General features: G+C 44.4%; 1 protein-coding gene across 2 annotated transcripts in view; it reads left to right on the top strand.

The window, feature by feature from the left end:
* The window catches only part of OTUD3 (OTU deubiquitinase 3), a 63,313-nt gene extending 49,763 nt beyond the window's left edge, over positions 1–13,550 (top strand). For both annotated transcript variants that reach the window (XM_016214644.2, XM_087820194.1), the window contains 5 exons: positions 3,172–3,294; positions 5,368–5,499; positions 5,978–6,074; positions 7,279–7,463; positions 8,690–13,550. In XM_016214644.2, coding sequence (XP_016070130.2) covers positions 3,172–3,294; positions 5,368–5,499; positions 5,978–6,074; positions 7,279–7,463; positions 8,690–8,866 — 714 coding nt within the window. In that variant the 3' untranslated portion in view covers positions 8,867–13,550. The remainder of the gene's footprint in view (positions 1–3,171; positions 3,295–5,367; positions 5,500–5,977; positions 6,075–7,278; positions 7,464–8,689) is intronic.
* The last annotated feature ends 3,980 nt before the right edge of the window (positions 13,551–17,530 follow it).

The following is a 17,530-nucleotide window of genomic DNA, read 5'->3' as shown; positions in this document are numbered from 1 at the left end:
TGGGGGAAGAGAGCCTAATGTGGAAATACTGTTGATAATTCTGTAAAATATGTAACTGAGAATTTGAAGGATTAGTGCATACAAATTTAATTTCCAAGTATGCCTAGTCCCACATGTATGGTTGTGTCTTTTAGGTGGAGAGAAACAGACCGAATTTACTGTAATAACCATTGCTTAAAAAGATGTTCTAAACAACAAAATTTAATGGCCTGGGGTGTCAAGTTCCATTTATCCGGTCTGCTCAGCTGTATGTATGGTTCCAGTGGTTTTTCTACAGCAGATAATACTGTACAATAGATGTTCAGTTTGTGCTGTGGGATGGCAGAGCACATTGTTGAATCATTTAGCTTTTCCTTTCTTCCCCTGTTGTGAAGTAGCTGTCCATTCAACCTTCTTTACCTTTGGTTTCCTAGATTAATCCATCAAACCAAACCAGAGGTTGGGGGAGAGTGCATACAGGCCCTTGCTCTTCCCCCTCACATTCAGAGTGCTTCCTGTGCTTTGGAGCTCTCCTGCAGACTGGGCTTGTGATTTCTGTCAGTCCCCTCCCTCTCCATCACTCCTCCGCTTCTAACTTTTTTTTTAATTAGAAAGGTAAAACATTAAACATAGAAAAATTTGAAAATTCAGAAAAACCAATAAAAGCAAATAAAAATCACCCAGAGTCACATTCTCCAGAGATTATTACTGTTAACATTTTAGTGTGTATCCCTGTCACTCACACATACTTGTTAGCTATGAAAATATTCATACATAACTGGAAAGACATGTATCACAATGTTTTTATGCACCCTTCAAACACATCTACACACACATAGACATATCCATATATATGTACCCACACTTATGTGTCCCTATATATTATTATAAAGGCAACTGGGACCTTTTTTCTCACTTTTTTCATAGACCACCAGTATATATTTTCCTTTGTAAGTTGTTTATTCATAACCTTTGCTCATTTAAAATAAACTTGAGTTTATAGAGAGATATTTGCGTATAGCATAATTAACCCTTCTCAGGAGTGGATTCTTTTTGACAACTATAGTCATGTAACCACCACCACTATCAACATATAGAATATTTCCATTACCCCCTGAAGTTTCCTCACGCTCCTTTGCAGTCACTAGTCCCCTCCCCATCTCTCCAACCCCACTAACCACTAATCTGATTGATCTCTTACAGTTTTACCTTTCCAGAATGTCCTCTAAATGATAGTATATAGCCCTTGTGAATGCCATAATGTCCTTTGAACAAAATTACAGCACAATAAATTAGATACTCCGTGAATTGGTGAGGGATTTTACAGGGAGGGAAACAATGTGTGTGTCCTTTGGGGCAGTGTTGTCAGATGTACTGACACCAGAGAGAGCTATCATCTTTTTAGTGAGGTGCTCTCTTTCTAAGGATGGTCTTTGAGCCAAGAATATTCTTACCTTTTTCATTGTCCCCATTTTCTGTCCTTAAATTATTACTATTCAGCAGAAGTCATCAAAATCATTGGAATGTACAGCATAATGGCCCTGTTACTCAGGGCCAACTCAGTAACCAGAGCTCGCTTTTTCCTCCGTTGATAGCTTTATTTGTTTCTTAGTTATCTAAGTAGTTGTGGAAGATGCTTCTGCATAGTTAGAATTTTTTCAAACACATTTCTTAGCGTTCTCTTTCATGAATTGCTAAGCATTCAAAGTATATGTTTTTAAAATAAATCTGTTTGCTCTGTAATGAAACTATCCACTGGCTCCCCCATCTCCCCCTGCCCCAATGAAGCATCTTATGAGATTTAGGAATTGCAACTTTGGTTGCTCCTGTCATGGTAAGACTTCTTGCATTGATAACAAGTAGGCTCATACAGCAGTGGAGATACTGAAACCTGCATTTTTTTCCTGGTTACGAATGGAATGCATGCTTCTGTGAGCAGTAGACACATTTAACGTAGAAAGTGTAAGTCCTCTGTAGTCTCCCTCCTAATGAAAATTACTGTCAGCTATTTTGGTGGCTATTCTAGTTATTTTTTTCCTATTCATAATGTGTATATAGTATTATTATTTAAACATGTAAGTGCTTTAGGAAGTGTGTCATTCAGAGATTCTAATAAACTAGTTTCCTACCCTAGTACTCTCCCTGGGAGAGAAATGATGCCGTCTTTATTCTGTGTATGTCAAACCAGACCGGCTGTACTTTGAGAGCGAGATAGTTACCAGGAGAAAACCTCCATGCTTCCGACTTCTGGTCCCTTGTGCTTCCTGTTTGTTCCATGGTTTTGCTGTGCTTTTAGATCACAAATAATGTTAAAATTAATAGTAGTGTCTTAGTACCCATGACTTTCAGTAAAAATAAGAAGGAGGTGGTAAAATTTTAGAGTTTTAACAAAGAGATGATTACCAAGCTTTCTAAGCAACAGATTCAGAATTACTCTAGAGTTTCTGTCAGGTGGAGTTTTTGGTGGGTATACCCAGGCTGGACCTTAGGGCTTCTGTATGACAAGCCTCTGGGGAGTTCATTCTTGCTGGGGTGTGATCCAGGAGTGCCAGTCACATGGGATATCTTGTGAGTAGTGCCTCCAGGGTTGTACAGGGTTGTACTGCTTGGCTTTAAATAATTTTGTTTTGAAATTGATGTAAGTGGGCGATTGACTTTTTCACGTTTCTTAGAATGTGGTTGATGGAAAATGCTCATTTATTGTGAAGTAATGAAGCCTGTAGAGGCCCTTCATGCTTATGGCTTTCTTTCTAGGTCCTGGGAAGGACTCTAGCATTTTAATATTTGTAATCTTGTATTTTTCTCAAGGAGGGCCCCCAAATTGTGTGCTCCTTAAGCCCAACAAATCTGTGTCTGCTCATAGGCCTCTCCTCTCAGAAGGGGCCTGTGCAGCTGGAGAGGTGCTGATGCCTGGAACTTAGCCTGTTTCACGTCACTGTGAATCTGCGCTGGCTTTTGAATATGTGTTTTCATACAGATTTATTTCCATATAGTTCCATTCTAAGCAAGTCGAAGCTTACTTGCATGGACAGGAGAAAGATAAGTCAGAAGTTGCTCTGAACATAACCAGTCATATTCCTGATTCATTCCCCATAGAGCCTGTTGACTGGGCTTCCTGGACAACCTAGATAGCATTTCTCTCCAGGGGTTGACAGTGTCCATAGCCTCGCTGGCATCTCCCTTTGCTTCCAGATTCGAGGTACGGATAAAAGCAGCGTGCGGGAGTTACACATTGCCTATCGATACGGTGAGCACTATGACAGTGTCCGGAGGATCAATGACAACTCGGAAGCCCCCGCCCATCTCCAGACTGATGTGAGTGAGGCCTCTGTTATCTTCTGTATTCTCGGCTCTGGAGGAACCAGGTTGAGGTCTGGGTGCCTGGAGCTAAAAACCAGTGATGTTTTTGTGGAAATTTGCCTTTAAGAATCTGTGGGCTTGATTTTTTTTTTTTTTACTTTTTTAGCTCAGATGAGAGTGACAGATAAAATTGCTTGTCATTATTTTGCTTTTCCTAATGACTGGTAGCTGTGATTACGTGGATAGAATTTATATAATAATTTTAAGTTACTTTTAGTTTCAAAATTAGTCCATGCTTCTGGACCTGGAGAGTATTATGCTAAGCGAAATAAGCCAGTTGGAGAAAGACAAATATCATATGATCTCACTTCTGTGTGGAATCTAATGAACAAAATAACCAACAAAATAGATCCACAGACATGGATGCATGGAACAGCATGGACAGATTTCAGAAGGGATGGGAAGCGATTAACACTGCTGTGAATATTTGTGTATAAGATTGTTTGAGTATCTGTTGGACCATATAATAATTCTGTGTTTAACTCTTTGAGGAACTGCCACTCTGTTTTCCACAGTAGCTGTACCAGTTTACATTCCCACCAGCAATGCATTGAGATTTCCACTTTCTCCACATCTCTACCCGTACTTGTCATTTTTCTTTCTTTTTAAAATTATGGCCATCCCGCTAGGTGTGAGGTGGTACCTTATGGTTTTGATTTGCATTTCCCTAATGACTAGTGATATTGAGCATCTTTTCTTGCACTTCTTGGCCATTTGTATCTTTAGAGAAATGCCTAGTCAAGTCCTTTGCCCATGTCTTAATGGGCTATTTGTGCTTTCGTTGTTGTTGAGTTGTAAGAGTTCTTTATATATTCTGGATGTTAGATTCTTATAAAATATATGATTTGCCAGAATTCTTTTTGTTTGTAGTATTTAAAAATTTTTTTTTAGGTATAGATTATCATCTGCCAGTAGTGGTAACTTTTCTTCTTTCTTAGTGTTATATGTCTAATTTTGTTGGCCAGTTGCATTTTGACTGTTGCCTCCTAAACATTGTTAAGTAATAATGGTGGTAGGGCAAGTCCTTCTTGCTCCTTCCTTTAGCGGGAATGAAGGGGCGCTCTGTGGCTGACCCTGGTTACTCAACCACGCCCACACTATGAAACTGTTAGCCTGTTTCCAGCTCCTCACTATTAGTAGCAGTGTGATGAGCACATTTATGTAAGTCCTTTCTATACTTGACATTATTTTCTTGGATAAACTTCAAAGACTTCTGATATACATTGTCAAATTTTTAGAATATAATTTTATAATGGATTGCTTTTTATTAACACTCTGTATGGCACATTACTGGATTCCACTTACACTTTTCCATGCAGAAAGTAGAAAGGTCCTTGCCCATATCCTGTCTCCCTGCATTAATAGCAAGCAGAAGGGGAAGGGATTGAGCACCTACAGATGGACGATTTTAGCTTTTCTGGTTTAGGCATAGGTTGCATGGATACTAGGTGAACTGCTCTTTATGGTTTTAAAGTTTGTATTGACAGATTCACTTGAGTATGGTGGTATACATGTGAGGTTAGATGAATCATGTCACTTGTGACTATCCAGCTAGGACAGGGACTTCAGCACATCAGAGCTCGTTGATGACATAGGACCTAGGGAACCAAGTGAGAGGTGAATGCATGCTTCAAGACAAGCTGTTGTGCCGCAGAGCTTGTCAGGTGCTAGTGTAGAGAATTGCCTCTGTTAGACTCACACCTCTGGAAATCGGCTGAGACAGATGTGTGCTGTCTGGCTTGGCTGCCATGGCCAAAATGAAGGTATCTGGAGACCATGGGAGCGCTAATGCCGTTCTTACCGAACACTTCATCCCATACCTTGGGCTGTTCTGTTTAGTACTCCAATTGTGGATTGGAATATCAGTACCTGGATGAAATTTAGCCCAGTCATAGATCTTAAGGTTGTTTCTGGAATCTTATCCCTATATGTTTGAATGTTTTTGAGATTAGAGCGTCTTCCCACGTTGAAGATTCTGAACATAGTTTGCAAGTGTTCCTTGATGATTACTCTGAATATTCCCTTTAGTTTCAGATGCTTCATCAAGATGAATCAAATAAGAGAGAGAAGATCAAGACAAAGGGAGTTGATTTTGAAGACGACCTGCGAGATGAGGTGGAAGATGCTGTCCAGAAAGTGTGCAATGCGACTGGCTGTTCAGTTAGTATCTCCACCTCACAGTAGCCTGGTTCATAAACAAGCGTTGCTGTGCCTAGTTCCCCTGCTAGTTTTGTAGCACACTCTAGCATGCCAGCACCTGATGGGCCATACAGGCCCATGATACTTGTAGTTTGACAAGGTTGTGTGACATGACTTAATGAGAGCTGTTCACTCATTTCTCTCTCGTTTGCTAGACTTTACCCAATACTGCTCAAAATCCTAAGGAAGTATGTGGATTTATTTTTTTCTGATTAGTGTTTGTACAAGTAAGAGCATTTTATAAAGGGAATTCATTTATATTAAGTGGTTATTCACATGACCAGCCTTATTGAAAGTTGACATTTTCTAAATGTAAATGGTCTTGAAACCTTGTCTCAGTTCTCATTATTACATCATTTTTGTTTATCAGATTGTCAAAGTAGAGAGAGGCAGAAAAGTATTCCCAGAGTCTTGAAGTGTTTCTTTGTTTCTTGGATAGGATTTTAATTTGATAGTCCAGAACCTGGAAGCTGAAAATTATAATATTGAATCTGCAGTAATTGCCATGCTTCAGATGAACCAGGGGAAAAGAAATAGTAAGTCCACGATTGATATTTATAAGCTCTCAAAATGATCGTATTGGTGAATTTTTATTGTATTGGTGATTTTCCAAATATTGATATTTAATGAAGTCACAGGTAGTAATTATAACGTCCATTCGTTCAACAATTGTTTATTAAGCACTTTCTGTGCAGGCTGTTTTTACTAGGTTCTAGTCCTGCATCAGGGAGAGTGTAGTCTGGGGTGGGGATGGAGATCAGGTGGTAGAGACTGATAAGTAAACCGACACAGTAATACGTAATGGAGTTGCAGGTACAAGGTGCCAGGGGAATGTGTGAAAAGGCCACCAAGCCCAGTTTTGGAGGGATGGAGAGTATCAGGGAAGACTATATCCTTTCAGAAATAAAATTTCTTCATAAAATTCAAATGATAACAAAAATTGAATGGAGGAAAAAAAATACCTTATTTTTCTGATGGAAATATTTAGATTACTAGCATCTGTCAACTGGTGGTAATTCAGAATTACTTTTACTTGAACTGAGTTTAATTTTGTAACACAGAGGAAGGAAAAAAGATGTGATGTCTTAACTGTTTTCTCAAGTCATTTATTTAAAATTATTTCAATATTTATTGCCAGATATTATATGCCAGATACTGTTTCTGGCATTATAGTTTCCTATGTGGTGGGATGTTTTATTTCCACTTTATATATTTGCTGTACCTCCTTAGAAAGCAATGACTAACTTGGTTTCTGCAACTTTAAGACAGCACTGCCCATATCTGTGCTGTCTAGTATGTTGTGGGCCTGACACGTAGCTAAGGGAGCCTAAGGAGCTAAATTTTAAACTTTGTTTAACTTTAACTTAAATAGTCACATGTAGCTAGTGGCTCCTGTACTGTATAGCACAGCTTTAGAGCCTGTTTCTTTTCTGGTTTTTGGCTGCAAGTGAAAGATTTCCCCCTCAATACTTGATTAAAAAGTGGTTTGTCTAATGAAACCAAACACTCTGCTGGTGGAAAGCTGATGACAAGGCTGGTCAGCAGGTTACTGTTAAGTCTGTCTTCCAAATTTTACCAGTATTTTTCCCCGTGTTCCCTACTGTGTTGACTTGATGTTAGGAAACGCTCTCCAAATGACAGTAAATTAGGGACCCAGGTAATTTTAGAGTCATTTAACAAGAGTCGAATTGTGTAACTCTCTTAGGTTCTCAGTTTTAATAAAATATCTTTCTTTGGAAGATGCAGAGGAAAACCTCGAGTCCAGGGGCCAAGTGCTGAAGCAAAGTGGTCCTTTATGGGAGGAGGGTGGCAGTGGCTCCCGAATCTTTGGAAATCAGGGCTTAAGTGAAGGCAGGACTGAAAACACTAAGGTGCAGGCCAGCCCTGGTGAAGAAAACAAGGCAAATAAGAACCAGCTCCCCAAGGTATGGAAGGTGGGCTGCAAGGGCAGACGAAGGGGTGGGGGCTGTAACTCGGTGGCAGTGGTTGGAGTTGGAAGGAGCTCATTTTATTTTATTTAATTAATTAATTTTTTAAAGTATGTCTTTATTGATTTCAGAGAGAGGAAGGAAGAGGGGGAGAGAGAGAAACATCAATGATGAGAGAGTCATTGATTGGCTGCCTCCTGCAAGCCCCTTACTGGGGATCAAGCCCTGAACAGGGCATGTGTCCTGACTAGGAATCGAACCTCCATCTCCTGAATGATAGGTTGATGCCCCACCGCTGAGCCACGCCAGCTGGGCTTGGATCTCATTTTAATGTGTAATTTTCTTTTAACTTATAAAGTAGTTATTGTAGAATATATAGGGTATATATAAAGGTATAGCAGGAAGCAGAATGAAGGCCTCACTGTCCTGTTTGGCATATACAGTGGTGATTGGAAGGAAGTACACACTGAAATGGTACTCTGTGTGTACGTACACCCTCCTTTTCCACCTAACATGACTGTGTGTATGGCTGCTTTCCACGGGAACTCACGTTATCAAATCCCATTTTTTATAAATACCATCATCTGCATAATTTATTTGTAGACATCTGTATTTTGCATTACTTTCTTGGCTAGAGTCCCGGAAGAGGACTTGACAGGTTAAAGGGCATGGATATTTGAAATTTTTTAAGGCTTTTTGGTAAACTGTCAAGTGCTTCCCAGAAAGGTTGTACATCTCCCTCACCACCCCCTAGGCCCACAGGTAATATATGAAACCATTTTAAAGACTTACACCAAGAAGTTCTGAGCTCAAAATGCAACATGAGATAAAAAGCCACAGGCAGAGGCAAAAGTGCACTAAGCTTCTGCAGAGTTTGTTAGGGTTACCTGGGCCTTAAACTCTGCAGAGAAAGGTGTCCTGTGGCCCATTGAGGGTTATTATCTCTTGTTGGACTAGGGTTCACATTTTTTTAGGTCATTTTGAAGTGGTTTATGAGGAGAATGGAACTGATTTTGTTTGCTAGCTCAGCAAGGGGATATAAATTTAAATGGAAATTTGAGCAGTAATGGAAACCGAATCATGTTTGGCTGGTAGGGGGGTTTTCTGTGTTCCGTTCTTGTTGGGAGGCGGCCTATGCTCTTTGCCTCTGTCTGCCCGCACCTCCTTCCGCAGTGGCCCCGAGTCAGCGAGCTGGCCGCTCCCCCAGCAGTCCTCTCTTTCAGGTCACCAACAAGCAGCGGAGGGAGCAGCAGCGCCTGGAGAAGAAGAAGCGGCAGGAGGAGAGGCACCGGCTAAAAGCCCTGGAGAGCAGGAGCAGCCACCGGGACAGCAACAGAGGCGACGCGGAGGCCGGCGAGCAGGTCACCTTGGTGAAGACCTTTGCTGCTCTCAACATCTGACTTGCCTGCTGGGTTGTGAGAAGCGAGTGGAGAGGGGCGGGCTGTGCACCACGTGTCTCTGTGAGGCGGTCCCCAGAACAGCCCTCAGAACCCCAGGAGCTCACACTCTGAGTTAGAGCCCTTCAAGCAGCCTCTTTTTTGTTCAAAGTTTTGTTAGTGACGTGTCTTATTTTCTGAAAGTTCAGTGAAGCCATTCATGTTCTGTGATTAAAAGGGTGAGATTTAGGGTGAGTGGTACATCAGGAAAAACCTTTCAGGTGTGGTTTGATTTGTTCTGGAAATCAGTTCAGTGACCCTGGGATCTTTCCTTAACCTTGGGGGTGAGGTTTGTTGTATTTGTTCATGAACTAGTTTAGATTAATTGTTAGACACTCAGAATGAGAAGTTTCATTTGTTTCTCTCTCACTTTCAAGCAGATATATTAATATACAGGCTAGTTCGTAAATGATCTCCAACTCAGGAACATGTTTAATTTTCTTTCTAATCAGAAAATACTTCAGGAAGTGTGCTCCCAAAGTGACCTGATGTGGGGGTGTGGCCTGCAGTCGGGGTGGGAAGTAAACTACACTTCTCTCCTTCCTGATTCTGACGTCATTTCTGATGGGATGCAGGAGCTGTTAGTTCGTTTATCCTCAAGCCATATGATGCATGCGCCTGACTGTTAATTAGGCCTGGGCTTTGCTGCAGAATTGATGCTGTTGAGTTTTTGGCACTTGTCTTTTGACGATGGGAAGATGGCCTGTCACTGCTTATGATATGGTTCTGGGATTCTGACAGTATGGCAAGTCATAAAGGGAGAAATTGAGGGATTCCTGAGTGTTTGCCTGGGAAGAGTCTAAAGAGTTTTTGATTTTGTCTGGAGAATGTTTGGAAGATCTAAGGTTTTTCATCTTCACGTTGTAAGTCACTGTTTTCTTCCTTACTTTTCTAGACTTAGATGCCTTCAGAGAAATAAAAGGTAACTTGGCCTGTTGCTAAATTTTCTTAGTATTGTGAAAACGAAATCCCACAAAATGCTGCATTTATTTCTCTTTATTTGAATCCCGCTTGGGATTCTGATGTTGGAAACTCTCCAGTGCCCACCACCACAGACTGTCAGGGATGTGCTGGACCAACAGGGCAGAGAGTGCACTTTGGCTGAGGACTCTGGACGACTCTGCGGTTCTGAGATGGACAGATTTGAGTGGTGGAGTTAGTAGGTGTGAGCTTTAAAACTGTGTGTTGGAAATGGCCTGTCTTGGATGGTCTTTGCCTTTGGGGACCTTAATATGTAGACAAGTAAGATATGCTAAATCAAAAGGTAAATTGTTACTCTCCCCCCTCAGATTTCTACGTTCTGAGGTGAGGGAAACTATAAAAAAGCGTTGACCTGTGTAGACATATAACTGTCTGGGCTGGCCCTGGATTCATCGAATTGTCTGTCAGTGAGTGATTTGCTTTCTTTGGTTTAATGATGTGTTTTAATTTTTTGCTTTTTTTCCTTTGGTGACTTTCTGTGGGTGGAGCATCATTCGTCTCTAGGAATTGCTCCCAGGACATTCTGGTTTGGGTGTCTTCCTGGTACAACACATTGTACTATTTATTAGACTGAGAAGCTGCACAGCTGGTTTCCCTTGCACTTTGCAGAGTCCTGAGTGAGAGGCACCAGAGCTCAGTCTAGACGAGTGGAGGGTCCCCATGGCCTGTCTCCATGGGGGTGAGGTCTGGGCGGAGTCCTAACCAACTCCAGTTGAGCTTTCCTGAATGTGCTTTTCTGAATGTGTCTTGTTTGTTTTGTACTATGAGCGTGCAGGAGACCAGATCTCTCAGAAGGATCAAGGTTGTGTGCCAGAAATTCAGCAGATTTAGGAGTCAGAAATAGCGTAGGGGAGACCCCTTGTCTGGAGTGGTAGAATTGCGTTATCTACTTGGTTAGTGAAGGTAGCCTTGGGCCCTACTGGGTTTTAGAAGTTTTAGAAGCTGCTAAAAAGTTAAAGAATATTGGGCATATTTATTTATCAATTACCTAATTCTGATAATAGGTTTCAGCATTTTTGGGGGTAAAATAACAGTGGTTTTAAAAACTAATCAAATGGCTTTAGTAATTTCCTTTTATTACTGTTTCATAGTTTTCCAGTTATAATTGGTCTGTGTTTAGTTTGTTAATTATTAGGAAAGGGGTATATGTATCCAGCTTGAATGATATCTTCTAGCTAAGAGTTTGGGTTTAGACCTCACTGCTTCAGTCTCGCCAAGTATGAGGTGGACGGAATCCATGTACTTAGTTGCCTTCATAGTCACTTGAAAATTACTTTATTGGCAGCCAAACGGAGGCTGTGTTCAGTCCTGAATGGCTATTGTCAGTAATTGGTACCTAGTACAGTTACTCATGTGCACTCTGTATTAGGAAGTGACTTTTTTTACCTGTGTCACATCTTGGCTGTTAGAGAGTTATGTTACACATGGGATTGTCTCAGTGGCTTTTAGTGAGGCCTGGAAAAAGGGATGGGGCAGTGAACCATAGCTGCTTACTAGTCTTATAAACTGTATATAAAGGTTTTATGAATTAAAAAAAAAAGATTTTTTAAAGGTCGAAATAAGGAATAAAATTGTAGTGGCAACAGCCTTGTCCCAGAGAGGTAGATGCATTAAAACCACATAGAGCCACAACTTCTCAGTAGCATAGTTGCCACCAGGAGATGCTAGAGAGACGTGTATATATTTAATTTTCAGTATTTGAACATTGCTTTTAGTTGGCTGAGAAATTATGGCAGAAAAAGACTCTCAAACGTTAGTTGAGGTTGTCTGTAATTTCTTTTATAAGCTCTGGACACTCTTCCAAACCCGTGTTGAATCCGAGGGCTTGTGAAGCAGGCTCTCCCAGGGGGGCAGTAGGTGCTGGGCTTCTAGGGAGCCTTTGCTGGGTAATTTAAGCTGCCCTGCTGTCCTGGGGAGCTCCTACAATGTGAAATGTCACGGTGCTGGGTGGGAGGGTGTGGCGGGGAGGGGAGAGCTGCTCACCTATTGTGTAGGTAGATAGCAGATGGACTTTGGCATTGAACTGTACTCCTAGTGAGTTCCTGTCATCAATGTGCAGTTTCTCTCATTCTGAGAACCTCTAGCCTCTGCCTGGGTTTTACTGGGTTAACAGAGGATGCAGTCAGTTTACCTCTGAAATGTCCAGCTGGAATATTCAGTTGTTAAAGGAAACTTGGATTCCCAGTCAGAGCTAAGCCACCCTGACCAGAAGGATCTTCCTGGGCGCTGAGAACGGAGCCCCGTGGTTTCAGTGGCACGGCTGCGGCCCTCTGGCTCCTGTTCTGGGCAGATGCGTAGCTCTGCACCTTTGTACCTCAAGGCTCTATAGAGACCGTTACACTCGGAGTCCGGAGCCCTTTCCTGTCTCTCTATTCTCATGATCCATGGTTCATCAGCTCAGCTCCCAGAGCAGGCGTGGGCACTCTGGGCCTTCTGGCCATTGTTCTGACGTGATTCAATCATGGCACTTTTACAAGGCATGTGTTTCGACTCTAAAGCAAATCGTGTTTTTCCACTGATGTTGAATTAGAGATCTACACGTCATGTTTAATTGTAGCAGATCTCCTGCCTTCTCATATTAGAGGGGAGATGGATAATTGGTTTGAAGTGGAGACAGTGAGCACCAGTCACAACGTGCTTACGCAGCATGGGGCCCAAAGGTGCACCACGGCCTGGCCCCAGGAGAGAGCTGGGTCCATGGGCTGCCTGACCCTGCTCCATCCCAAGGTACATTCCCTGGAAACACCTCAGGCTCTTAACCATTTCCTCTAAGGGGTTTCTAGAATCCCTATCCTTGCAAAGTCCTTGAGAAGAACGTATTTCTATAAAAGCAGAACTGCATGGTGACTTGATTTTAAGAGGCATCCCCAGGATGCAGAACTTGTTTGCTCACTGTGCTGGTGATCATGGAAGGTGACGATCAATGGGCAAAACCTCGGTGATCTGCCCTGATCCTTTGCATGTCACCATCCAGCAGGCTGCTGTTGCCAGCTGTCCATGGCAGCCTGCAGTCCAATCCCTGGCGGGTCCCTGGACCAACACTTGAGGAATGATGGTGTGGGGCGCCTCTCATCTTCCCCTCTCCTTGTTCATGTTCCCGGTGGGAGGGGCCCTCGCCTCCCCAGCTACCATTCCAGCATCTTGCACCAGCATTGAGCTCAGCAAGAAGGATAGAGCCAGGACTCAGCCTCCCTGTCCCTGTGGCTGATGCGGACGTGTGGTGGGCGGCAGTCCCCTTCGGAAGGAGGCGTGTGTGTCTGTGGAGAACACAGCTCTCCATGGGCTTGGGAACCTTCTCTTTTTTCTAATTGCACTACACTTGTTCTAGCTTCAGTCTGGAGATAAATGTAAGACCTCCGTGGGGTCATGATCCATAGCCGTAGCAAGCCTCGCCTTACCTATGGAGCGCGACGGGAGAGGTGTGACCGCTGTCCGATGTCCACAGTCCATTTCCTCTAGGTTGTTTCTTTCCACACGTGTTAGTCCCAGCCCTTTCATTTTTTATTTACCAAAGTACTGTACTTGGCTATTTGCAGTGTTTTCAAAACCAAATGTTTCTTTTTTTGTTTTTAATCTTCAATACTTGGTGCAATAGAAGCTGCAAAGATGTGCCACTTTATCTATGAAAAATTTATTGTATACCAATAAATTCTAGTTTAAAGACAAAGTTGCAAGTTGTTTCTGTCTCTCTGACCACTTTGAGGGCATGAGTCTGAGAGTATCCCACAAAGTGTCCTTTTAGAGACCTTTGTGTGGAAGGTGTGTTCCGGTGCATAGGCGCTGGGACCTCACTGAGTTGGAGCTTTACCGCAGGCGAATGCACACCCACGGAGCCGCCCTAGGACTGGACACCAAGGTTTCTGCTTCATACCTAAGAGCCTCTCTGATGACTTGGAGACTGAGATATGAGCAGCTGTCTGTGGCCGCCACCTGGGGGTTTCTCCAGAGCTCTGAGGGTTGGGTTGATCCCATTCTAGGAGAAAGCCAGGCACACAGCAGTGGCTCACCTAGAAGGGATCCTCAGCCCTGGCCGGTTTGGCTCAGTGGTTAGCGTGTCGGCCCTGGGACTGAAGGGTCCTGGGTTCGATTCCAGCCAAGGCCATGTGCCTCGGTTGCAGGCTCGATCCCTGGCCCCAGCCAGCGTGCTTGTGGGAGGCAACCAATCGATGTGTCTCTCTCACGTTGATGTTTTTCTCTCTCCTCTCTCTCTGTGAAAATCAATGGGAAAAAGTATTACCAGGTGAGGATTTAAAACAAAGAAAGAGATCCTCAGAAGGGGAAGAGGGAGGGCCAGCCACAGAAAACCAGAGGGAGGGGAATCCCTCAACGTGTTCAGTAGGGGCCCAGCGCGCACCAGGGCTGTGGTGAACCTGAGGTCAAGATCGATTTCTCCAGGCCTCACCTTGGCTTTGCCACGCGGGACTTCCACTCTTGTTCTGATTGTACTCAGCACGTAGTCTCCCACTGGGCTCTGGGATGCTTGGGTGACAAGTACAGAGGAGTTTCTTCCTCAGTCCCTGTCCTCGTGTGACTTTCACCTCACCCCATGATCGAGAGACCTGGATGCACGAAGACTATCTGGTCCCAGAGCCCATGAGGCCCAGGCTCTGGACCCTGTAAACCCAAGAGATTCTGTCCGAAAGATCCCGCCTGAGACGACTTCTGTGGCCTCCTTAATTCTCTCTTCAGAATTCAGCTGGGCCCAGGGGCACAGGCTGGGTGACGCAGGAGGGGCCCCACGCCTGGGTCTAGGTGACTGTGAGGTTGTCTGAGGGTGGGTGGCTAAGGACAGAGGGGTGTTCTCAGGCCGGGTTGGGAGTAATTCGAGAACAAGGTTTATTAGATTTTCTTCGAGGCCCTAGCATTGCAGACTCTGGGTGAGTGACAGAAGCCAAAGGTTGAAATGCCATAAGGGGGGATGCCTCTTGGTAACTGCTCGTGGTTGCCCAGGAGAAGCCAGGCTGGGAGTCCACGTGTAGAGCTACCCGTTCACCAGGCGCACCATGGAGCCCTTCCCCAGGCGCACATTGATGGTGATGAGAGACGTTCACCATCATAAATGCTCTGCTCCAGTGTGGCTTTGGCTAGACTGCTGGACAAGAGCGCTCTTGGGCCATGGTGATCCTGAGACTTAGAACTTATTTGGTTGTAAAGGGTCAAGATTTAGAGCTCTTGTGGTTGTAAAGGACCACGGTCCTGCCGCTTCACCCATCCTGGCCTGGCAGGAGGAGATGCTTTCCATCTTGGAGAAACTCGTCTGGACCTCCCTATGGGAGAGGGACTTGGGTATCTCAAGAGTCTCAGCTTTTATTCAGACACCCAGACACCCAAGAATCCATCCACGTTTACTGAACCCGTGCTGTGCGTGGGTCCTTAGTTCTGGTCATTGAGTCAGAGATGGATCCAGAGTGGAAGTGGGGAGAACACAGGCTGTTGAAGAAGGTGCTGATGGGAGGGCAGTGAGGTCAGAAGGGAGCTCCAGGAAGGCTCAGTGGAGGAAGTGACATTGGGTCTTTCCTTCCTCCCTCCCTCCTTTCTTTCCTTTCAATGAATTTAAAAAAAATACTCAGAGTAGTGCCCGGCAAATGCCAAATGCTTAATAGATGTTAGCTAATATTGTTGACATTCATTCATTCATTCATTCATAGACCACGAATGCTTCTGTGCTAGGCACTATTTTCTGTACTTTCACACATGCTAACTTATTTAAGCCTTGCCACAACCTGCCAGAGAAATGTCCTTGTTCTGTTCTGCAAGTGCAGGGGCTGAGGCTACGTTCATGTCAGCGCTTTTTAGATTTCAGTGTGTACACCAGTCACCCAGGGGTCTTGTTAATCTATAGATTCTGACTCAGCGGGTCTGGGGTCAGGTCTGCGATTCTGCTGCTGCTGCTGCTGTCGCTGTCATGGCCACACTGAGCAGCAGGGCTTGAGAGCAGATGCACTGCTGCTAAGTGGTAGAGCAGAGGTCTGTCCCTGGACCCTCTGACCTCAAGTTCAGGGTTCTCTTTCATTGTTTAAGTCCTTCCCACAAGTCTGCTGCAGGAAATCAAGTGTGTGTACCCCCCCCCCCCACACACACACACATGGAATTTACACAGACTCACTGATTCATTCACCAAACATTTATTGATCCCTGGGGAAGCAAAGGATACGACCTGGTCTGTGGCCAGAAGGTCACAACAGGTGTCCTGGGGTGTTGTTCTCAAGTTCCATTTTCACTTTGTCAGGTGGTTACACAGCTGCTAGACCACCAGGTCTTCGTCCCATTGACAACTTAAATCCATCCTGCCTCTCCTCTCCCAGGCAGATCCTTCTTCCTGAGTTTCTCATTTATGCAGCAGCGCCATCACTCTAAGATGGTTGTAAAACCTTACTTGGTTATGTTTTAGAGTATTTCTTATTGCAAATGCGAGGGGACTGATTTCACTAGCCCAGAAGCACACTTTGCCCCCACGCCCATGAAAGGCAATCCAGGTTCAAAGCCATCCAGGTTTCCCCCCGGGAGCCTGAATAAAATGGCCACCAGAGGGCGCCTCAGGACCACTTTTCCAACAAACGCGGCTCCTAGTTTTGCTTTAAGACCTGACCATGCTGGCTGTTCTTGAGTGAGCAAAGCTTGCACGCCTGCCTCCCTCCTTTTGCTATGCTAGCGCAGAACTTCTTCACCTTCTAACGTTTGTGATGACCGTCCCTCTGGTTTCTCCACTTTATTGCGTGTCCACTGTGAGCTTTGCTCTGGGCAATGCCTTTTCGCAGCCTCGATCTCACTGAACAGGCTCACTGCAATCCTGGGAAGTTTTATCAGCATGTTATGGACGGTGGAGCTCTTATGTCTGTATCTAGGAGTAGATCTGCCACAGCACACCGCTGGCGGCGCTCCCGTGATGCATTAACTTCATGATGCCAGGCTCAGCCCCGAGATGTTAAAATCTTTTCGACTCCCCTCCCTCAATCAGGAGCTCTCCTGTCTCTCCAAGATGATAGCCTGAGGGCCACAGTGTCAGTGGCTGATACTCATGGAGAACTGAAGGGGTACTGGCCTGGGAGTGAGGACCCCTCAGCTAGAACTTCCCCTCTCCCGCCTTGGATGCCTGTCTGTCATAAAAGGAATTTGGATGATTCCAGAGCTTCTCTTTACTCTCGGCCCATCTGCTGATGGGAGGGATTTAAGCCTGAGGACATAGTGGGGACAATATTTTTAGGCTGGTATTTTTCATGCTTCTCACATCCTGTCACATGGCCACCCATGTCAAATTCATTCTAGCTGTTTCCCGGTGCTTAGCTCATTGCCCCCACATGGGAGGCACTCAACATGTGAGCATGGAACTGTAGGTTGGTCAAACCCTACAGTGATAGAGTATGAGAATCAGAGAATATTAGAATCATAGGAAACATTATTCACTTGTTCAGAAGGAGGAGCTGAGATTTCAGGAGTGGGTTACAGTCTTCCAGGTGCTGAAGGGGTATGCAGCCTGGGAGGCCAGCGATGATCCAGGCCACAGTCAGCATTCTCAGGGAGGGGTGGGTTTGCAGGAAAGGAATGTTCCAGAAGGAAGGTCTTTGGTGCCAATGTTCCCCAGGCCTGGGGCTACAGCAGCCAGAGGTGGGGGCCTCAGAAGGCTGCAGGGAGGGGCTGGTCGCAGCT

The sequence above is a fragment of the Miniopterus natalensis genome, chromosome 9 (assembly GCF_054644295.1).
Source record: "Miniopterus natalensis isolate mMinNat1 chromosome 9, mMinNat1.hap1, whole genome shotgun sequence".
Taxonomy (NCBI): domain Eukaryota; kingdom Metazoa; phylum Chordata; class Mammalia; order Chiroptera; family Miniopteridae; genus Miniopterus; species Miniopterus natalensis.
The sequence above is the reverse complement of the archived record's forward strand: the minus strand, read 5'-3'. Positions and strand labels throughout refer to the sequence as shown.